Source organism: Haemorhous mexicanus, chromosome Z (assembly GCF_027477595.1).
Source record: "Haemorhous mexicanus isolate bHaeMex1 chromosome Z, bHaeMex1.pri, whole genome shotgun sequence".
Taxonomy (NCBI): Eukaryota; Metazoa; Chordata; class Aves; order Passeriformes; family Fringillidae; genus Haemorhous; species Haemorhous mexicanus.
Genome location: NC_082381.1, coordinates 46794673 through 46816707, shown reverse-complemented (window position 1 = coordinate 46816707; position 22035 = coordinate 46794673). Strand labels below are relative to the sequence as shown.

The following is a 22035-nucleotide window of genomic DNA, read 5'->3' as shown; positions in this document are numbered from 1 at the left end:
TCAATCACTGATTAACAGTAATTTGATCACCATGTAATCACTAATAAAAGCCTTTTAGTTAACATTATAACCATGACTTCTCTTGGTTCACCTGCCACTTGGCATTTTATACATCGGACAATACAAACAGCTTTACCAAATTAAGTTCAATAATAACTTAATAAAATTTAAAAAAGTAAAATAGGAAACCAGGTAGTGATGTCTAGCTTTAAGCCCAAAAGACACTATGACATCTTTCCTACATATGCAGAAAAATAACTATCTACATATAGTCAGCTTAAACTAAAAACACATGGTGCACAAATTTTCAGCATTTCAATGCAATTTCATTGAAGATACCAGAATTACTGACCTAGTTAAGAAACAAAGTGCTATACAAAAAAGGGAATTTCAAAATGTTCCAGAAACATTTTAACAAAGTACATATTCTCAGCAGAACAGTTACTGCTGTTCTGCAATCTGAACCCAAAGGAAACTAGATAGGCAGCTCATTTCTGAGGAGACTATCTTGCTAAGGAACACTGACTTGTGTTCCCTGTGTACCCACAAAAAGGTCATTACTGTTAAAAAAGTCCATTTGGGAAATGTCCTCTGGGTAATATCTCAGTGGCGGAGTAAAACTCACCTGGAGTTCTACAGCCAGTGAAAAACCACTGTAAATCTCAAATGGTTTGACTTTCACAGGAAACACCTACAAACACAGTGGTGTTTGGCTTACCTACACTGACAAGGTATCCAGGGAAAGGAAAACCTAGAATAAACCTGTCAAGGCTGCAAGCCATTTTTCCTACAAGCTTTAAATTAGCTTGTTCCTACCAGTAAATCTTAAACAGATTCATTTCAGCTCCCGAAATCGAAAGCTGCTGACAAAGCCATAAGCAGCCTGCAGTACTTGTTCACTAAATATGGAAAAAAATCTTATGTCTCTCAATTCTTGGCTTCTCACTTTAAGGAAGTAAATAGGTAATGTGGAAAGCACACTCTGACACCAAATAACCACAGGATGACACTATCTGAACTCTGCAGTGAACTCCTAGTTATAATAACAACTCCAGATTGTACTGTCATAGAGTAGACAGAAAACACAAGCAACATCCTCTTAAAAAACAGGCATTTCACAGACAGGTATTATTTGATAGATGCAAATTCAGTCTGCCAACAATACACGAATAAACTGCAGATTATCCCGTGTCAAAAACTCTCCTATTTTATACGAGAGCCTACTAACCAAATGTGTTTATTAAAACATGCTTTATAGCATAAAAGACTGCTCTTTTACATTCTGAGTTTTGGAGGTGTTTTTCATAAATACAACAACCAAAAAAAAAAAAAATCAACCAAACTTCAATTTCTTAAACAGTCAAAACTACATTCCTATGAAATAAATTGTGAAAAATATAATTTATCAACTGAAGAACCCTCTATTCTCTGTGATGAAAAGTATTTTCTATAAGTTATATTAATAAGCATGAGAGGACTGAGACATTACACCTGGACACTTCTTGCTTGGTCCTCAGAACACAGCTAGAGAAACTTCCCAGGATACATGTGGATTCAGCACATAGTCTTTTACCTGCCCTCAAGATAACAACTCTCTTGGTTGTGTCTACTTCATCATTAGCTTGGAAGTTTTTTGTGACACAGAAGCACATGGTTTGCTCAAGATCTGGGCTGTGTGACAGCAGGGGACAATTACCAGATCAGCAGGCACACTGGCAAGACCTGGAGCAGGTTCTTGGCCGAGGGTGCAGCCACTGGGCATCCAGCTGGCTCCAGACTTCACCCCAGGAGGCAAGCCCTGGGTCAGGGACCTCACACAGCCTTCCAGCCCCACGTACAGCCTCGTGGTGTTATCTACCTCTGCAAGCACCCTCAGTGCAGGCAGCTGATGTTTTTAAAAGCTCAAGGAGAAAACGGATACACAGATAACTAAGGTTTTATTTTTCTCCCCACAAATAAAATCTGATTCACCTGAATTACATTTACACATTCATTCTGACTGCAGAAGTACTTCATCCAGCTGGCTCTGATGCACTCATGCATCTGCAGCTAATTCTCTTCCTTAAAAATGAATTTTCTTTGCTCTTAAGCATATTTTGCACTAGAAACACCCCATTATTTTTCCCCAATACATTCCAGATTAAGTTCATGTCACACAATATAAATTATATTCACTACAGGCAAACATGACATTTGCAAAGCTGAGCCATGACAGCTACTAAATACGACCTCTTTTAAAGAGGACTTAAATAACACATTTTTTTAAAATGTGTTATTTAAGTCCTCTTTAAAAGAGGTTGTCAATTAATCCAGGGACTGTGAAGGTAAACTGTTAACCTTACTGTTGGTAGAAGACGTTTTCTGTATGCTAAAACTTAAACTCACAACAAAGTTACCTGCTTCTCAATTAAATTCAGTTAGAAAAACTCTACTTTATATCCTGCTACCCAGTGTTCAGAAATGGATCTTCTGAACGAAGAGTCGAACACAGTGCTTGTGCTACCAGAAGAGCTAATTAGACCCCACTTTCATTCAATAAAACTAACAAGGTGCCCAGCTCTTCTTATCAGGTTCATGTCCTTGGACTGATCAGAGAGTTCTACTCTGAATTAACAAGTAGCTATCACAACAACATAAGACGTTCCCAAAAAATCTTACCCACACAAAAAAGCTCACAAAGAACCACACCACAATCCTCCCTGCCCCCAAATATTGCTATTTAATTATTTAGCTCAAGGCCAGACAGCACTTGCTGCTTAATTCCTTTTAGCTTTCAGTTACTCATGCTCCCACACAAAAACTTCTGCCTTTGAATGTCTGTTCTTAACATAATTCACAGATTAGAGACCAATTTATTAACTAAGAAATCAGAAATCATATTCTGGAAAGGAGGAAAAAAGAAGGCAATGAAGAACACACAGGATATGAGGCTAGGTCTGCCTGTGGTTAGACACACTACGCCTACAGAAGAGGTAGGTGTTTAGCTGTCTGAGATGTGATTTCATACATAATCATCGGGCTACGCTTCATCCACATCCCACGATGGCACCTCTGGAGGTGCGGCTGCATGTGAGGGAGCTGACTTGCACAAGCAGAGCAGTGTTGGCTGCACCAGACAGAATTCCGGAGCAGGCTACAGAAAGTGAGCCTGGACCAGCTGCTGCAACTCCCACAGACAGAGATGGCCCAGACTGGCCAAGCCTCCAGCACAGCCCCTCCCAAAACGCCTCCCTGTCCCACACCCATTCTTGTACATCCACCCCTTCATGGCCATCCCTGTAGGCCTGACAGCTGGGCATCCAGAGCTAAATCTAACTCTGTTTCTTTTAAGATGTGATAATTGCAAAGCAGAGTCATGCCATATGGCCAAGCTAAAAATTAGTTCAGACAAGTTTTTTTTCTCCTAAAAATGCAGTGTATTGCTACCCAGTAAAAAGAAATCAGAGCTGCATCATGTCAAAACTAAGCTATTTCCATATAATCACACCAACAACAACAACAACAAAAATAGGTACTTAAGAGATTTTGAGTTTGGCCTAAGTAAATGCTCTACACAGTGCTGCGCTCATAAATTGCTTCTATTGTAAAATACTGAGTTACTTGTCAATAGCTACTACATAGCACAAACAAGCTCAGAGCATGCTGCCAAGTCAGTCATGTCGTACCACACTTGTCTGCCGATTTCACAGAAAGACACTGAAGGGAAACAGAGGTGCCTAAACTGAGCATAGATGTGGGTTTCTCATTTAGTTGATGCTAGCTAGAAAGTCCTCTATTAACAGAGTATTTTTAATCACTGTGAACAATGAAGAGACCAAAACAGTGTTTTCAACAATAAATAAAATCAAACTTAAATTACAAAGGATAAACATGAGAGCAAGTTATCTAGCTTATTTATCAAACACAGAAGGTTTTTATTTGCATGGTTATATTTTCAGATGAAAGATGGAAGCATAAAACACAACTTTAAGTACAAAAATAATTATTATGTCCAAAACACAAAGGACATTGTTAATATAACTGGGTTATTACTTTCGAAGGCAGGTTTGCAAATTAGCACTTCTGTACTCTTGACATAAAGACTCCAGGCCCCTGTTAATACTCTAACACAGACAATTAATTTATCCATTAAATCAAGTTAAATGGTATAGGGGAAAAAACCAGAAAGCTATTACCAAAATACATTTCCTGGAATTTTTTTCTAAATTGCACAACAGTCTCAGTAGGCAAGTAGTGGAAATTTCAGAGCATTATTCAGTGGGGGAAGAAATGAAAAGGTTCTTGATGTATGTTAAAAAGCTACATTACCAAAAAAAAAAAAAAAAAAAAAAAAAAACAAACACAAAAAAAAAAATTTATTCATTAACGATTCAAAGACTTCGCCAAAACTTTGAAAAAATAGTACCAAGCAGGTAGCCAGCCTATAGCTTTTTCCCTGAACAGGCATGATTCATCATCTTAGATCCAGTGACTTCTTTGATTTAATTTGTGGTGTCAATTTTGAGATAGGATTGTCACAGCAAAGGCTGTAAAAAAAAAATAATGCATTTATATAAGGACCTTTAAGAATAATCAATCATCATTAATTCTATTTCTAGTATTTAACAGGAATTAGTTTAATTATAAAACCAAACAAACAAATAAACAGGAGGCTGGTGGCAGGTATAAGCTTTAAGGAAGTCTCCTGACCTCTCCCTCTTTATATGTGTGGGAAACTAAGGCATGTAACAATTGTATTTTAAGACAGCCACGGACATTCATAGTCAACTTTGTTCTAAGGACACACATTTCCATCATTTTAAGGATTTCCATGAGTATCTTCTCACAGAGGTAAGGCATCAGAACTGCTCACAGATGCTAAAGAGATTCTTTCAACAGGCCAATAAATATCTACTAGTTTTTGAAATTCAGTATATTAATATTTTACAATTTTATGAACAGACATAACAGTGAAATATGTTACCTTTTCCTAGAAAGCAACAGATATATGCCTCAGCAGAAGTTGTTCTATACTCTGCTCACAGAACTCTGCAGTTCATTGAATAGCATGCCTTGAAAAAACCGCACTGAATTATGTACTGCCGATTACTTTAATCAGTGATGTATTTAAAAAGAACTCTACACATCTGCCTTGGTATCTCTTTCCATTGCATTCTAGCAGTACAACTATAAAGACATATTATCTGAATGACAAAATCACATTATTTTAAAGGGAATCTTTTCAGTTATACAGTTTTACTGCTCAGAACAAACATAATAAGTCCTCTGCAAATCTGTTAGTAACACAGGCTGCTCCTCAATTAACATAATATTAGGAGAAGACCAGGTTTAACCCTTCTTTTAGTGGAAAGACTGACTGAAGAAAGGATATATAATATGAATATACTGCAGTGGCTGCAGTGTCCATGGAAACTACTTTTCTACTAGACAAAATTACAGTATCCACATGGCGAGTTAAGAGTATATACTTATCAAGTTTTATGTCCTCTCAGTAGCATCATTCCCCTCATGTCAATCTTGTGTATTTATAAAAGCTCTGCAGTATCCTCAGCAGCTCTTCCACAAAACCATCTAACACACCCCTACTGGATTCACCGAGTCTGTTCTTTAGGTAACACTAATAAAACACACACACAGTTGTTAGAGCTGCCAATGCTTACCTGCCAGATACACACCAAGGGAAACGTAAAAGAAGATCTGTTCTCTTCGCTACAAATAGGCAACAATACAGGACTGTAACTGTGCCAGATAACACTTCATTTCTCACTGTTTATTAATACAAGGGTTTGTGCAAGTCACTAGAATTTTGTATTCTATTTTGAAAGGATTCTCATATGGCGTAACAGGATTTTAAAATGCCTCATTTTTTTCTCAAGATACAGACTTTACACTTATAGCTTGAGATTAGGCATAAGAGTCAAAAGCCTTGTAAGTGAAACAACCTGCACAAGAAAAACTAGTTAAAAAAAACAAAACACAGAAAGAAACCTTAGTTACTAATGCTGATCTACAGAAGCTACAAAAAAACCTAATAACATCCTGTTTTCTGGTGGATATACTTGCTACAACTGCATTTCTTTGCATAACTGCTCTTTGAAAGTATATTTTTAAAACAACAATAAATATATAGTTAAGTCATTGGTTAATTTGTGGCCAGTAACATGCTTGTACTGCTTTATATTTATCTGAATGTTCATTTCTTCTTTCACGTTTGGGGGTTTTGTCTTATTTTGTAAACTAAGAAGCATTAAAAAAAACCTCCCTTAAGTTTGAAACTTCATTGTGTAGATAAATGCCAGATTAATTAAAGGTAGCCTCCTTTGTCTAGTTACAAACAGAAACAGTGATCAATAGACAGGTGTGCTTCCCATCTGAAAAGGCCTCCACAACACCTTTAACCACTACTCTACACAAAGAGACAATAAAGTAATAATTGAAGATCTTGAACCATTTGTATAATTGAGTCCATTTGTATAATTTTTTTTAAATATTAATTCAAATGCTATTTGAAGAAAACAAGAGATGCAGTATCCATCAGTGCCCTTAGAAAGTTATTCTGGTGATTAAGCCTTCTAATTCTGAAAAATATGCCCCTTCACTTCCTTACAGCTCACAAGCACTTTCTCATCCTGTCCTTTCCTTAACTCTTCACCCCTCTTTCTCAACGAAGATTTTCTCTACCTCCTCACTTTTAAAAAGGCAATACACAGGAAGAAGGACAAATAAGCATCTGAATAGTGTGCATATTGAGGAATTAGTGCATCACTAGCCCTTTACTGTTATTTTCATTATGAACGACATACCAGGTAAAGACACACAACACACTGTTTTCTTTTGGAATAAATCAACCAAGGCTTTGTAGTAATCTTCCCTATTTCACAATTTACCTTGACATTTTTCACCATGGATGCATTCCATACATTTTGGTTTAAAAAAAAATTAATAAACATTCTGGTTTTTTGTCTATGTATCTAGCTTCTGTAGGATGATCAAACTGGTACAGCTCAAACCTCAAAGAAATAAAGATGCTAGAGTGACAGAAGATGCAGTACTTGGGAAAAGTAACCCCCATACTTGCACTAGTATGCTGCTGTTAGGGCTGAAACTAATGTTAGAATTGTGTGCAACTTTTAGCTTGCTGCTGGTGCTTCAAACAAACAAAACAATCACCCTCAAGGTGTGTCAAGCAACACAATTCTCAGTCTCCTAGTGCTTTTCCTTTTGTGCTCTGTTCTTCCCATGGTGCACTGCGAAGCAGGCATGTCACATCCTGAGGACAGTAAGGGTAGGAGCCAAAAGTTAGAAAACAAAATAGAAAGAACAAGCCAAGCAGCCCTTTCATTACGTGTCCAGCTCTTAATGCAGTGATGGTAAAAAAAAAGCCATTGAAAGAGAACAAGGCTCTTTTTGCTACCGAGTCCTTTTGTACTTATGCTCCTACAACATCTGTTAAAATACAGGAGCCTGTGCTTTCTGCTTCTGCTCCACGTTGTCCAGGAGCCCACACTAGCCCAGCACAGTCTTCAGACATTTCTCTTACCTACTTCTTCATTTCTCCTCTTTCCCAAGAGTATCTGTTCTTCTCCATTGAACACATGTGGCAAGGAAAAACTCGCCATTAATTATCAATTTCTGTACTGGTAAAATAGTATCTACTTACAGCAGGTGTTATCAGTGTGAAATAAAATGTTATTGCTGTAAGATGGCACAGCAATGAAGTTACATTCTTTTCCCCGTTGTGGGCACTTGATTTTGACCATCACGTTACCTGGCAATATTTGCTTATCCACACGGAATGAACACTTTCAAGTACAAAGACCTAACTCTGGAGAATTTGTTCAGTAGGGAGGAAAGGGAGATAATTATATAATTTGTAAGGAAACATATTTGAAAACAGTATCAACCACTGCGATACAGATAAGAGGCATACTGTCTCCAAGCAATCTCTCTTGCACTATTTCAGTTAGTTACCCACTTGCCAACAGGTAAGGAAGGCAAATGAAATACACAACATACTTCCCTCTAGTTCCCCACCCTCTGACCTAAGCAGAAACCTTGAGTGAAGCCTAAGAAGTAAACCTTTTGACCACAGTATTTCTTATGCCAAAACAATCACAAGTCATAGAGTACTTCTGCTGGTAACTTGAAAGTCCTGAATAACAAATGTGAAGTATAATACTTGTGCTGCCTCACTATGAAAAGAATGCTGTTTCCACACCGAGTAAGAATCTCAATAAATATAAGCATGAAGACTCAAGTGTTTCTCACATCATTCAAAACCATTTAGCCCCTTGAAACAGGGAAATACAAGTTCCTTTACTCAAGATCAACTACAGATTTTTCAGACAGCAAACACAACAGGCAGTTTTTTGCAACATACTTGACAAAGTCATAAGGAAAATGGTAGTGACAACTATTGCAGCTCTTTGTATCAGGAAGGATTACCAGGTTCCTTCAAGATCCAAACTAGCCACAGACATCACAGTAAATTACAAGGCTTAGCTCCTGATGGACTTCACATCAGATGCTTTCAAGTTTAAGCCCAGAAAATAAATGCTTTTCCAGAACCTTCAACACTATTCTCACCATTTGGCATCTCATTCTACTCCTCTGAAAGGCAAACTTATTAACTAAGTTATTTCTCCTGGTGACTACTTAGTTCCTTAGACCACAAGGAAAACATATATTCAGAAGCATCTTCCTGGCCCCAGCCATTATTATGGTGAAACAAGACAAATCATAAGAATTTTCTAATATACAAATGCACTACTTTTAGTGGTATTGCCACAGCCAGCACATGCCTCCCTTTCAAAACTGAGACACAGTCTCATTTAACACAGCAGAACTTGTCCCATGCCCTCATTGCAGCAATGCAGAGATAGAAACCACTGACTACTACAACAGCTTCATTTTCTCTCAAGAACTACTGAGGCAAATGTCCACAAAACAGGCATTACACAAGTTTTGAAAAGAAAAAAGAAATAGCCCAAACTAGCACACTGCCTTTTACAAAAGAGGTACAATAAGAGATTTTTTTGACTTTGAGAGAAGAGGCACTATTTTCTTCAGTTCTTTGGAGACACTTCCCCTGATCTCCAGTTACCTTGAACTCCTAAGAAGCTTTGCAGACACTTTTGAAAAAGACATTGTATATCTCTGAAATACACAACTGGTATTTACAACTGGTAAATACCTTCATACTGAAGGCTTGCTTTAGCACTCTGCACACTACAGAACTGCTGCAAAACTCCATTATCACAACAAGTTAAGTTGTACAATTCAGTGGAAGCCTCTCTATCACAGAAAAAAAGAAAGGTGTTTCCTGCCTTCACACTTGTCTTAATTGTGTCTGGTTTTGTTTGTTGTTTTGAGTTATTTACTAGCATAATAGTATTTCATTTATATAATTCTTCCCAGTGAAAGATCTGTTGCTGAGTCATTAGAATTTTGCTGGAGGGTACAAACGAATATGCATGTGCAATTGACTTAAGTAAATAAACTCAAATGAAAGAAGCAACTACTTTGACTAAATTGTCAAACAGCTGCATGGTGACAATTCAATTTACCATAAAAAGTTTCTCTGTTTTGAACAAGGTCCTATCTCCCCCAATGTCACACAACTGTTCATTTTTCCTTCTCTGTGTGTGGGTGGGGTGGGAGATATTTTCCTTGTATCTGCTGACAAAGATTCACTCTGTATATTTGGAAACAAAAAACCCAAAAAAACCACACACCAATTCCTTTGCCTGGGATAACAGTTTTTATCTGAAAGTTTAGATTAGGGTGTATGTATGCCCTTAGATAAAAGTTGCAGTTGTTCTGGAATGTGTTTTTTTCTCAAATAAAGGAAAAGGAATGTTAAAGATGGTGTTAAACTTTAAATCTGTAGCTTTGATTCCACTAGCAACTTCTGAAAAGAGCACAAGATATAATTACTCAATTAAGTATTTAAGTACAGTCTCAAGTCCTCTCCCAAACCAAAACATTTCCCTCCTTTCTCCTACCCCTCACAAAAAAATAGAGAATTCTACAACTTGAGTATCGAGATGTCTCCAAATATTTTAACACTTGACCCTTCCCTCTGCACTTTACAGCAAGTCAACAAATATATCTAGTAAAAGGAAAGTATTCTCCTTAGCTTTCACCTTCAGTGCTCAGGTCGACAGGCTACAAAAACGGGAAGCCAAGAAATCAGAAACTCATTCATTGTACCATAAATCTTGCTTGAGCAGTTTAGTGGGACGACAGCTCTTCACCCAGCTGCTGTGCAGGACAATGGTCCCTGTGTAGCACAGTCAGTGGAAGTAAATGTGGTCCTGGACTTGCAATTGCCACAGGTCAGCATTTTGGCCTGATCAGAAAACATCCAGGAATCACCACATCTGCTGCTCCATTTGCTCTGGGCTGTGACTTACAATCAGCTTGTAGGACAAATACTACAGACTGCATCTAGGAGGTATGAAAATGTAAGGGTGAACAAACAAAGATCTGTACCTCACATCTTAAAAAATGTCAACTGCATTTGACAAAAGATTGGAAAACAGAACTAAAATAACCAAAATTTCCTCATTACAGTAACTAGATGAGCATCATGCAGCCAGTAACAGCACCTTCACTAACAAGGTGCACTTCTTCTAAGCAGATTTGATTTCCCTTTTTCCTCTGGAGAAATACGGAGTGATGGCTCACATGCGAGATTCAGCATGCAGGCCAGATATGGCTGTGGTCCTTTCACACGGAATAATCAGCCACTGCCCCAAAGCCCTCTTTGTCTGCCACTCAGACACAGATCATTTGGTTTAAGGTATTCATTATTCAGTCTCTCCCTCACACAAACGCCCCCTCTCTCCCAGACATGCAGCCCAAACTGTGGCTTGTGAATCCCAATCCACAGCAAGGTAATTAATGAAGCCTATCGTATTCTCATCAGTAGAGTTATCCTCAACTCATTCATGGAACTTCCCATGGAAATAGATCAGATTGCTGCACCTAAAAAATGAAGTATTTAACATCAGTTCCTCTAGAAATCATCTGTCACAATAAGCATAACCACTTTAAAAACACCAACACAAATAACCCTTTGAATAAGGACACTTTTAAAAATAAATTCCTTTCTTAGACCATTGCATCTTAAAGGATTTTGTCCACCTACACTATAAAAATCAAAACTGACTTCTTTCAAGCTCTTTAACTGGTGACAATGAACTGTCTGCCCTGCACCCAACAACACTGTGAATTCTCCAGAAAATGCACTATCAATACTCTTAAAAGCAACAAAGACACTGGCAAGCCTTTAGTCATTGGTTTATCAATGTACTAAAAGACACTTGGTACGTATTTCAGTCTAAGCGTCAAAATTAAAAACACAAAAATTATATCCCCAGTAAGAATAACAGGCACACATGTTCATCCAAACACGATGCTAGCCCTTCAATTTGCTCATTCTTAACCCCCTGGCCATCCTGTGCTGGGAAGCTGCCCTCATTCTTTTCTCCAGGCCCTTGTTGCTAGGGGTGCAGCTGCACAGCTCATTGCTGTTGAAGCTCATGTCTCTGGAGGGGGACACAAAGGGTCTCATTATCTGCTCCTCCCAGCGCCAGATAAGAGCATTCCGCCCTCTCCCCCCAGAAGCAGGCAGGCAGGCCTTTGCCAGACGTGAGCACTGAGATGAAGAGCTGCAGAAGGCACAGTGCCCTGGCTCAGCTGCCTGTCACCACCAGCTTGCTCCCTTCCAGGGATGCACTGCAGAAGCTGCTCATTTATGATCCACTCTTGACTCATGCCTTGATGGGGAGCTCACACTGCAACTCAAGAGCCACTGAGACAAAACCTGTGTTTTTAAAACTAGTGAGAACAGTCTCCTAATAAACCCAGTCTTCCAGAAAGAGCTCTGTTCAAGAGATGGCCTTCTCTGGGGCGCACAGACTGAAGACAGAAAACAGGAAAGGATTCAATGACCAAATCAGCATACTGTGCTCTGGTCTCAAGCACTGCTCATTCGCACTGAACAACATGGTTTAATTTAAATCCTTACTGGCATTAAGAACTAGATTCATTCTCTACACTTGTGAAGGAGAGGGCTATAGGCAATGTTTCCATTTAGAAAATGTAGCTAAATAAATAAAATCAGAAGTATTTAAAAATTAATTACTTCTTGGATGGGTTTTGGTATCTTGTTAATTGTAAATGCCAGAATACTGTCAGCAATTTCCTAAAAAGAAGTTGTTTAGCATTTCTGGTGTCAGAAGAAAGAAAACAAAATTCATTGTTTTCATTCTGGATTTCCCTTTCTCAGGGCAAAAATTCACTGCTGAAGAGCAGAAAATCATTAGAGAAGAGAAGAGAACCCTGAGTAGCAACACACAATAACTCTTTAAATATGGCTTTTTGTCTATGTACAAGTAGTTTACCATGGAAACAGAATATTTATTTAATGTACATCTTACACACACACTTTATCAGTTCTACATTAATAGCAGATGCAGAGATTGAATAGAGTACAAAAGTATTCCCAGACTGGGTGCCAGACTATCACAGAGCAAAAGGTGGAAAGGAAATCACAGCTTATCTAGGCCTTTACTAAAGGCCAGACTAGCTTTTCACTTCATGTCATCAAATCAGCAGTCCTGTTCCCGAAGGTCTGTCTCTTTACAACAGTGGACAGTGGAGGAAACATCTAGGATCTGTGCCAGCTCCAAGGAAACCGAGTCTCCATAGAAGGCAATATGAATTCCATTGTTTCCTGCCTGTAAGATTACCAGAGCATGCTGGCAAGGCTGTGCACTTACTGTACTCCTGAATAGGCAGGATAGATGACTTCCAGATAGTCTGAAACCAAAAGGCTGGTACCTGTCCCATGATCTGACAATTGTGACTGGAAGGGCCATAGGCAGAAGCATGCTCTTGTAATTCTGTGCTAACAAAGGACAGCCCAGCCTTGTTCACAGTAACTTTCTGAGAAACCCGTTAGATATTCCCTCATGGGTTTCCCCTTGGTAGTTCTACTGATGTCCTCCAGCCTCACTGTTATTTCTGAAGGGCACAAAGAAAGCAGAGCTGAGCAAAGCACACTTCTTTCAACGAAACAGAAGTTCAGACTTTGAAAAAAGCAGCATATTTACAATTACCTGTCTCAGTTCTGTGTAAGGCTTCTAATCCTGAAGAATACAACCAGTATTATTCAAGGACCCTGAGTGAAATACTTCTAGTATAACAAAAAGTTTATTCTTCTTCCATCATGAGGATATATTATAAATATTAAAAGCAGGAACAAAATAAGATCAAGAAATGGTACCGGTACCATTGTTCACTTGTAATACTATGCATTTCAGTATTTGATTCCACCTGCTCTTTCATCTACCTTTATATCTCCGTCTCTCCCTCCTGTTGCATAGCCCTGTAACTGGGATGATAGAACAACTGGGATAGAGAACTTCAATTTCCATTTTAAAGACATACATCAGCTAGAGTCCAAGAAAAGAAAAGCAAAAAACACCACAAACAACACTTGTATTTCACATTAGGCAGAAGTGACTAGAAAAATAAAGAGGGATAAGCAAGGAGCAGTAGAATAGCACACAGTGATGTTGAAATAACTGCAGTTCTTGAACGTGCAATGTAGTGAGTAATGCTGGCACCTGTCAAAAGAGAGTGAATCTTCTTTTTATGTCACTAGTACATCCATTATTGAACATCTGAAAGTAACTAGCAGGTGTGTATGCTTTTACATAGCTAGATAGATACCTCAAGTTGTTCAACTGTTCTAGTGAGATGTGCACAAACCTATCACTCTCAAAAAAAAAAGCTGATTTAACTTGCTTTGTAATATACTGAAATCCCAGACACCTGCAAAACTTAAGACAGGACTGGTAACACCAGCAATAACAGTCAGTGCATAGTGGTCATCAACTTTGACAAATTGGTATTTTGATGGAGAAAGGCACAGTGCTTAGGAATTTTGCAAAAATTCTGAAAACAATAGTCTAAAATACATTCATTCACTTCCTGATGAATATCTTACTTTACTGTAATATTGAAAACGCAATTTATAAAAAATTAAATGCTCTTTAACTGTACCAATACTAACAACACAATAATGAGATAGTGAAAAGTCTTTTAGAGGCCCTTCTGAAAAGCTACTGCTCTTAATTTGTCAAGTAATGGACTTTTGTTCCTTTTGTAGCTGCATGTTACTAGCAACTGTGTTATTAAACACACCCTCAGAATATCATAAGCTTCTGCAAAAAAAACTATTATTTCTGGTTATATGTGAATCTTGCTTCTAGAGGATTCTCAGCTATATGAAAAATAATAATAATTAAAAAAAAAAAAAAAGGCAGCGAAACAAACAAAAAACCACTTCCACACTTGAGCTCAACTTGAACCACCAAATTAGCAATAGCTGCAGTGCAACTCTATTGTAAAGCTTCCGCTGAGTAAATGCTACGTGACTTCTTTAAACACATATGGGAATGAAGTACATCAGCCTCTAGAGACTGGAACAAGCATGTGCTTTTTAACAGTTTGTTTCGGGACATAGAGATTTTTTTGCTACAAAACTTCACACTGGGGAATTAAGACATCTATTTACAAGGGGTTACTAGTCACAGCAAACCAATACGTAGGACCAATACACAGGTTAACAAAGAGTATGAATGAGTCTCCAATACTGCCTAAAGATCCAAACCACTCTGTAATTTGCAACACATATCTACTCCCTTCCCCCTACATGGCACAACAGTCAGGACTTGCAAAGCTATCAACTTTTTCCTGGGCTTTAAAAACAGAAATAGTTACAGTCTTTCTCCTGTACCACCCACCACAAAGGACTTCGTGATGTAATGCTATCCATCAGCCTTAAAATTCTGGGTCAAACTAACAGAATCACCACTGTGGTACCAACCACTGTAGCTATTCTGAGACAGAAGCAGCAGAAAGGAAGAAGCAGAAAGGTAACAGGAAGGGTTCATGCTATATTGGAGGTAACAGGAAAGGCTGGTGTTTTGATGGGGGAAAGAGACGAAGAAGAGAAGCAAGGCAGAACAGAGCAGAGAGACAGAAACTACACTTATGAAACAGGTCTGAAGTTTACATATGATATAAAATAACTGGATTGGTTTGTTTGGTTTTAAACAAAAAATATCTGAAGAATGGAAAGTAAAGCACAACAGATAACCTACCACGTTAAAAAGCTTTACTGAAATATATCTTAATATTCACAGGCAAAGATAGTTTCAGGAGATATGGAGGAGCTAGATGGAGAGCAAAAGAAAGAGGGTACAGAAACAAAGGAACTATTGTATTTATGAGAGAGCACTTGCTGGCAAACTCATTCTATATCTGAAGGTAAATAAAATTTTGACAGTAAGTCATGTTTTCCTTCCACAGCAATTCTGTTAACAATGAGAAATTTCAGCAAACATCCATGAATTTGTTTTCACTACAACAAATAAATCAAGTAGTAACACCTATATACAAACTACTCTGAGGATCTGCACTTTAAAATCAGTGGGGACTAGAGATTCATGTCACTGTGTGGCTTTTCATTTGCTTGTTAAGTCACAGTCCATTAAAAGACATTCAATACAGCAGTCTCTTGTGGCTTCTCAAGTTAGGACCCTTATGTCAGAAGCATCTCAAAACTCAGATGGAAAGTTAGATTGTGAGATTGTCAGAAGTGTCACGTACCCAGCAGTTTCCACTCAATGCCTGACACATCTTTTAGATGCAGGTGCGACTCAACTACAGATTCAGCTTGCTACTTTGTAAATCAAACAATTCCTCTGGCGCTCCTGCATCCCAGTAATTTTTTTACAATGCTTTTCTGTACCTCCCAACCCTCTTCTGCTTAAGGTAATTTATTTATATATAAATACAGATATAACACACATATATATACAGATAGATATGCTGTAACAAGTAACAATCACCCATGCAGTCTTCTTTAAGAGAAGGTATTTCACACTTCCTCTTTACCGCAGTAAAAGCATCTTTCCCACAGTACTAGCACTAACTTGAATAGACCATTCTTTAAAGGGAGTTAGGGTAGCCTTACTATCCTCATTTTTTAATTCACTCATATTGACTAAAAAGCAAACAAAAACCAACTGAAGCTACTGAAACTCCCCACTATTTTCCTGCCTGAGACAATTCAAAAGCAGCATTCCTCTTCTGCCTGTCAATGGGATTTAAAGAAGTTACAGCTTGAGGCCATCCACTCCTACAGGTCTCCCCATGTGCACCAAGGCTGAGTGTGCCCAGGATGAAAAAATGCAGCCCAGCCTCTGAATGTGACTCATAATTAAGGCCCAACATGACTGACAAAGTAACTGTTGACAAATCCTTGAAATGAAGTTTAATAAACCAGCCCCAAACGGAAGGGCAGTCATGCATAATACAGACAGAGAGAGGCAGATCAATTATGCAACAGGAATAATGGAAATACTGGCCTACTTACCCCTCCTCCCCAATTTACTCAGTAACAGAAAACATTCCTGGTAGGATTAATAACTGGGAATGAAGACAGACTAGAAGGATTAAAGACTGGATTTCAATGCAATTGAAATTACATTTGAATGCAGAGAAAGATTTAAAGACAAGACGAGTTTCTTTTGAATTGGTTTGGTCAAAAGAAGAAATCAGATTCTTGAAAAATCTACAGCCACTACTTCGTGCTAAAGGGGGCAGGAGCAGCAAGATAATTGCTTCACTCTTTGTATTTTAAAAAGAAAATTACATAACTAAGTTATGTCCGTGCAAAGCATAATATGATATGAATGAAGCATATTCCAAGAACTGATCAGTGTCTCCTGGACCTAAGGTAGCACACAAACAGGCCAGTCAAAGAATTCTGGACATGAGCAGACATGTCACAGACATTAGGTCTCTGTGAAATGACAGAAAGGAAGAAAGAAGTCTGTAAAATCTACACCTCCAAAACGAAATGTTGCTAAAATTTTCAAGATAGTATTCTGAATCTATGTGCAAAACTCTGAACAAGTGTATATTGGAACACACCACTCCTTCAAGGGATACAGGTTAAAGTGCTTTTCTTGATAAGGACGTAAGCTGCACATATGTTAAGAACAAAGCTAGAACACAATTCATTCTGTGTCCTGTAGTGTGCTGTACCATTTGTCCCAAAGACAGACCACAAGACTGTTTTGTGTGGCAAAGACCAACCTGAGAATTAATTTCTGCCATTAGCACAAGTCTGTTCATTACTTGTGCTTTCTGTCTTCATACTAGATCATTCACATGGGAGAGAATAGGATCCTTTTCTTTCCTTTCAAGAAAATGGACAGCTGCATGATTAGAAGCTCCACCCAGAATTCAAGAACATTTAGACTCGTTAATGGAACAAACAGATCTCCCCTGCTTGTGCTGACTTTCAGCCAGTTCTCAGATTTCACAGGAGCTTTTCTGCCTCTAAGCTACCTAACTTACTAGGTTTTAAGTATTTCAAGTAACTTCATGCTGCAGAATAGGAGATTTTAATTATTTCATAGCTATAGCAATCTAATCTGACTGTGTAAAGCCAAGGCACTGTCTTTAGTGAATGCACAGCACTGCACACACAAACCTGATGTACAGAAGACAAACAGTAAGCACTGAACATAGCAAGGACTGTTAACACTCAGCCCAGGTTCTCCCAGGAAACACGGTGTCAATGCTCAAGTACACCCAAGACATTTGTCCTTGGCATTCCCTCTGCAGAGAGCACTTTGTCCCAAACTTTACGTATTGAATGGACTTTGGGGCATTTTCCATAGAGATGTGACTATTCAAGGTGGAAAAAGCCAGAATTATACTCATATGCTTCTTGGGCTTTGTGCCCTAAGTACAAAATGGCAGGTTTTTTTCCAGTATAAAATCCAGTATAAAAAGTATAAATAATATATTTTTTAAAAAAAATTTGGTTGCAAAGTACACTTTAAAAGGGCAGGACAAAGGTTTTTCAGGAAGTCTTATTTCCCACTGCCCATAAGATTAGCCAATTTAAGAAAAAGATTGTAGCATGCAACTTCCAGAAAGGAAGAAAGTCTTATAAAAGAGAACTACTTGATCTGCAATATAAAGTGGATTCTGTAGCGAATTAGAAGTCTAATTATAAAAGTCCAAAACTTAAAGATCTCTCAGGTGTATATTCAATATTTCAAATTCCAGAAACTGGACATCATGAAGGTATACTTCCAGCACAATTCCTTTGTGAAATTTGTGCTTTCCTTCTCTTCTCCATTACAGCAAAGAGAAGGACAAAACAGTTTAAGTATGTAATTTAGACATCAACCAATATTCACTACACACTTTTCTATCCTACTCTTTGTTTACTATTCTCTGCATTCAGACAGGTATAATGAAATTTGGTTTCCATGACAGCAATTGTCCTATTGACAAACTCTGCCTCCTAGCTTTCCTCTGTTTTACAGTTTCCAATGCACAAAGCTTCAGAGAATTTGTACTTCATGTTCCACATATGGTGAAAAGTTAAAGCAAAAAGACTGTGGACTTTCACATTAATGTAGCTCAGCTGGATCACCTATGTTCTACCTCAAAACACAAATAAATTGTTTCAGGGAAATAAACTAAACCATTTCTGAACACTTGAGAAGCTGGATCAGTCACATAATTCAGCTGCACCCCAGTGATTTGACCCAAGTTAACAATGGAGAAAGTGGAGGACAGTCAGATATAAATACAGATGGTACAAGAGTCACCAGTAATGGAATGGTTGCACAAAAGGGCATCTGAAATGGAGTAACAGAAGGACAGTTTTCTACCTGTGTTACTTTAATTATTCTACAGGATTAATATGATTATATGAATTTAGAAGTTACTGGTAGTTAAGCTACACTGAAAAACAAAAGTACTTAATGAAATAAAATGCTGAGACCCAACATCTTAGATGAGTTTCTTTCTTTCCTTTCCCTTAGAGTAAAAAGCACTAAATTAAATCTCAATAACGTAAATGAACTAAAATTTCTCTTTATGGCATTGCTCCAAATTAATGAATCAACTATTAAACCAAAAATTAGAATCACAGACAATTAATGAAAGTGTGGTGGATGAAGTCTAAACATTTCCTTACTCAGAAAACTAAAATCTTGCACAGAAAAGCCAGCCCATGGGCCCAATTTGAGAATTGTATACCAAAAAAAGCAATGGAACATAAAAGACATAATTGAGATTTTGAAGATAGGTGTTTTTTCAATGGTGGCATCAAGATGTGCAGACAACATATGAACAGTCCACTAGCCTTTTAGGCTGGATGCAAATGACTTCTAGATGCAAAGAGTAATGCAGGAATGTTGCAGCAGCTTTTAGTTCTAGACATGAATGGAACAAAGGCTTCCTTGCCAAATTTAAGTGATTTACAGTTTTGACACTACCTTCACAAGAGAGAGGCTTTTTTCCATCTTTTCCCTCACCCCAGTATTCCAGAACTTTAGTGACTCAGCAATAAGAGAATGGAAAAAATTGAGAAAAAAACATTTTCAGGGTGGTTTTTTTTTTTTTCAGATTTCTCTGACTTTTTTCCTAACAGTCGGAAAGTGTACATTTAAGAGCATTGTGAGGCCAGATGAGGAATATACTAACTATGAAGAAGAGCCACAAGCCTAAATACTTCTACTTCACATGACTGGAAGTACATCCACAAAGCACATGGGCAGAGTCACGCGACAAAAGCCCTGGCATGTGAACAAAGTCCACCACACAACTGCAGTGAAGCAAGGAAAGGAAAACTTGCAGGGTTCTAAGCAGAGAGGCAGCAGGAAATGACACTAGAGCACTGTCCATCACTATCTTACACACTTTCAATTTCTGAACTTCAAAAACTTAAGAAAAATGAAGAAAAACACTAGGATCTAAGGCTTCTTCTTTCCTTTTTTTTTTTTTTTTAAATCTGGAATAGGCCACATAATAAAGTTTTTATGGAGATTTTACCGTCATCAACTTCAGAGCTGCTAGCAAGGCAAGTCAGGAAGGCTGCACTTCCTGATCTATGACTGAAGCTTCCTGCAGACACTCCTGGAGCTTGTACAGAAAGGCCAGCCAACAGGTTGGGAACACCCATTGCACTTCACTTGCTTCTGGCACAAGAATTAAACACACATATTTTTGCACTGTGAGTTCTCTTTGCTTCCTGTCTGCTCCTGCTCCAGTGGGGATCACCACTCACTGAACCACTGCTCCAGAAGTTCTGCTTCTTCCCCACTTGCCTTCCTGCGCCAATTGTCATCCATCCCTGCGCCCTCCTGCTGCAGCTTACAGTACAGCCCTTACTTCCCTCTGGTTTTAAATATTGCTGCTCTTTTCCTCTGAGTTGTCTTCTTCAAATACACATCATCATTATCTTTTACCTATCCTTATCATCCCTACACATGCTACCCAACTGCCTGCCTTCCTTCTTCCATCCACCCTCACAGGACAGTGTCTTTCTGGTTGTGAATTTTTTGGGGGCTGGCAGTTTATGAAACTACTTAAAAATTACCTTAGGGTTGGGCTACTTACTACGACTGGACTACTCTGTCTCTCCCCTTTCCTGTCAGAGTTGGAAGGACGGAGATTCCCCATCTGCACAGCCCATTCTCATTCTGCAATGAAACATTTTTTCACATGGTGGGCACATAAAACATCCGGGAATGCCCCTGAGTCCCAGCAGCAAGCAGCAGGCCAGAGGAGGAGCTGCAGGGTCAGCACAGAGACAGCAGCTCCTGCTCCCAGTACGGGATACCATTTACACATCAGTTCCTCATGCTAATAATACAAATCACCTTTGTGTCACACGCTTCTCCAGGGTAAATTCCTGTGAAGACTTTCTTTCCCAGCCTCCCTGGCAGAAACGTTTTACAAGTAACAGTGAAATCAGAGCTAAAAAGATCAGGTGGTAATGGAAAGGAAGTGCACAACATGAAGGATAAGCCCAAACACGTCTGGTATCGTCAGTCGTCCTGAAAACACTTCAGAGTGTTCAAAGGAACTTGGGGGAAGGGAGACAGAAAGAGTGAAACAGAAAATGTAACACTGACCAGTATCTTAAAGGTAAAATGTAATTTTACCTATATTTAAACAAAATTCAACATACTTTGAGTATTTTTAAGGTAAAGCATCAATTTTTACTGGTACTTGAATTACATACTACATGAATGGTGATTAGAAGCAGAGAGTAAGGTAAAATAGAAAGACACTTAGTTCCTGAAAAAGAAATCAACAACAAAGCCTGCAAAACACTATATGGAGAGGTTTTGCAATATGTTCCACAAGTTTCATCTCTTTCTGAGGAAACAACGTGTAAGAGATTTTTATGTACATTTCCTAAGCTACTGATATCCTACAGAATTCTTTTCCACACAGTTCACTTGGATTTTTAGACAGTAAAATATGAAAACAACAAAGAAAAATATTAAAGGAGAACTACAAGCTTCTAAAATCAAAATTGCTATGTAGAATTGAGGTCATAAGATATCAGTAATAGTTTCAGGGTTTAACTGTTTCATTGGTACCCATATAATCCACAGCAATTAACCCTACATAAATGTGCTACAACCATTATCAATGAGCAAAGTCAAACAGGAATAGATCTGAGAATTTTGGTGGAGGAAAATTCAGGTAATTAAAACTACTGGTCATTCCTAAACACTATTTAACACTACACCAAAGCACATGACTTGAATTAAAAACTAGGAAAGAGGGAATTAAAATTGGATGGATCCTTAAAATCAGAGCAAACCAGGAAAAACAACACTGTAATATACAGAGTTGCAAACTAGATTATTAAAGCCATGAAAGTTATTACACAAAGAACACCAAAAGAATTTTGTTATCTTATATAGGAATTAAGTATTTGAGATCTATTTAGAAGCCTGAGTTTAAACAAAGGAAGTGAAATGCGAAATACATGTAATTAGCAAAGGCATCCAGAATTTTTCTTCATAAGAAAACTGGGAAAAGAAATGGAAGTGTATGTGGCTGCACATACCATAAATACCAGAGTCTGTTGGGGCAACAAGACAATAGTTTGTAAAAAATAGTTTG

The 22035-nt window shown here is 38.2% G+C and overlaps 2 protein-coding genes across 3 annotated transcripts in view; one reads left to right on the top strand and one right to left on the bottom strand.

Annotated features, from left to right (window-relative positions):
- The window catches only part of CDC42SE2 (CDC42 small effector 2), an 82551-nt gene that overhangs the window by 45112 nt on the left and 15404 nt on the right, over positions 1 to 22035 (bottom strand). The gene's annotated exons all lie outside the window — the stretch shown is intronic.
- Positions 3043 to 22035, top strand: part of LOC132322500 (nascent polypeptide-associated complex subunit alpha, muscle-specific form-like) — a 41365-nt gene continuing 22372 nt past the window's right edge. The window contains exon 1 of the mRNA XM_059836992.1: positions 3043 to 3278. Coding sequence (XP_059692975.1) covers positions 3043 to 3278 — 236 coding nt within the window. The remainder of the gene's footprint in view (positions 3279 to 22035) is intronic.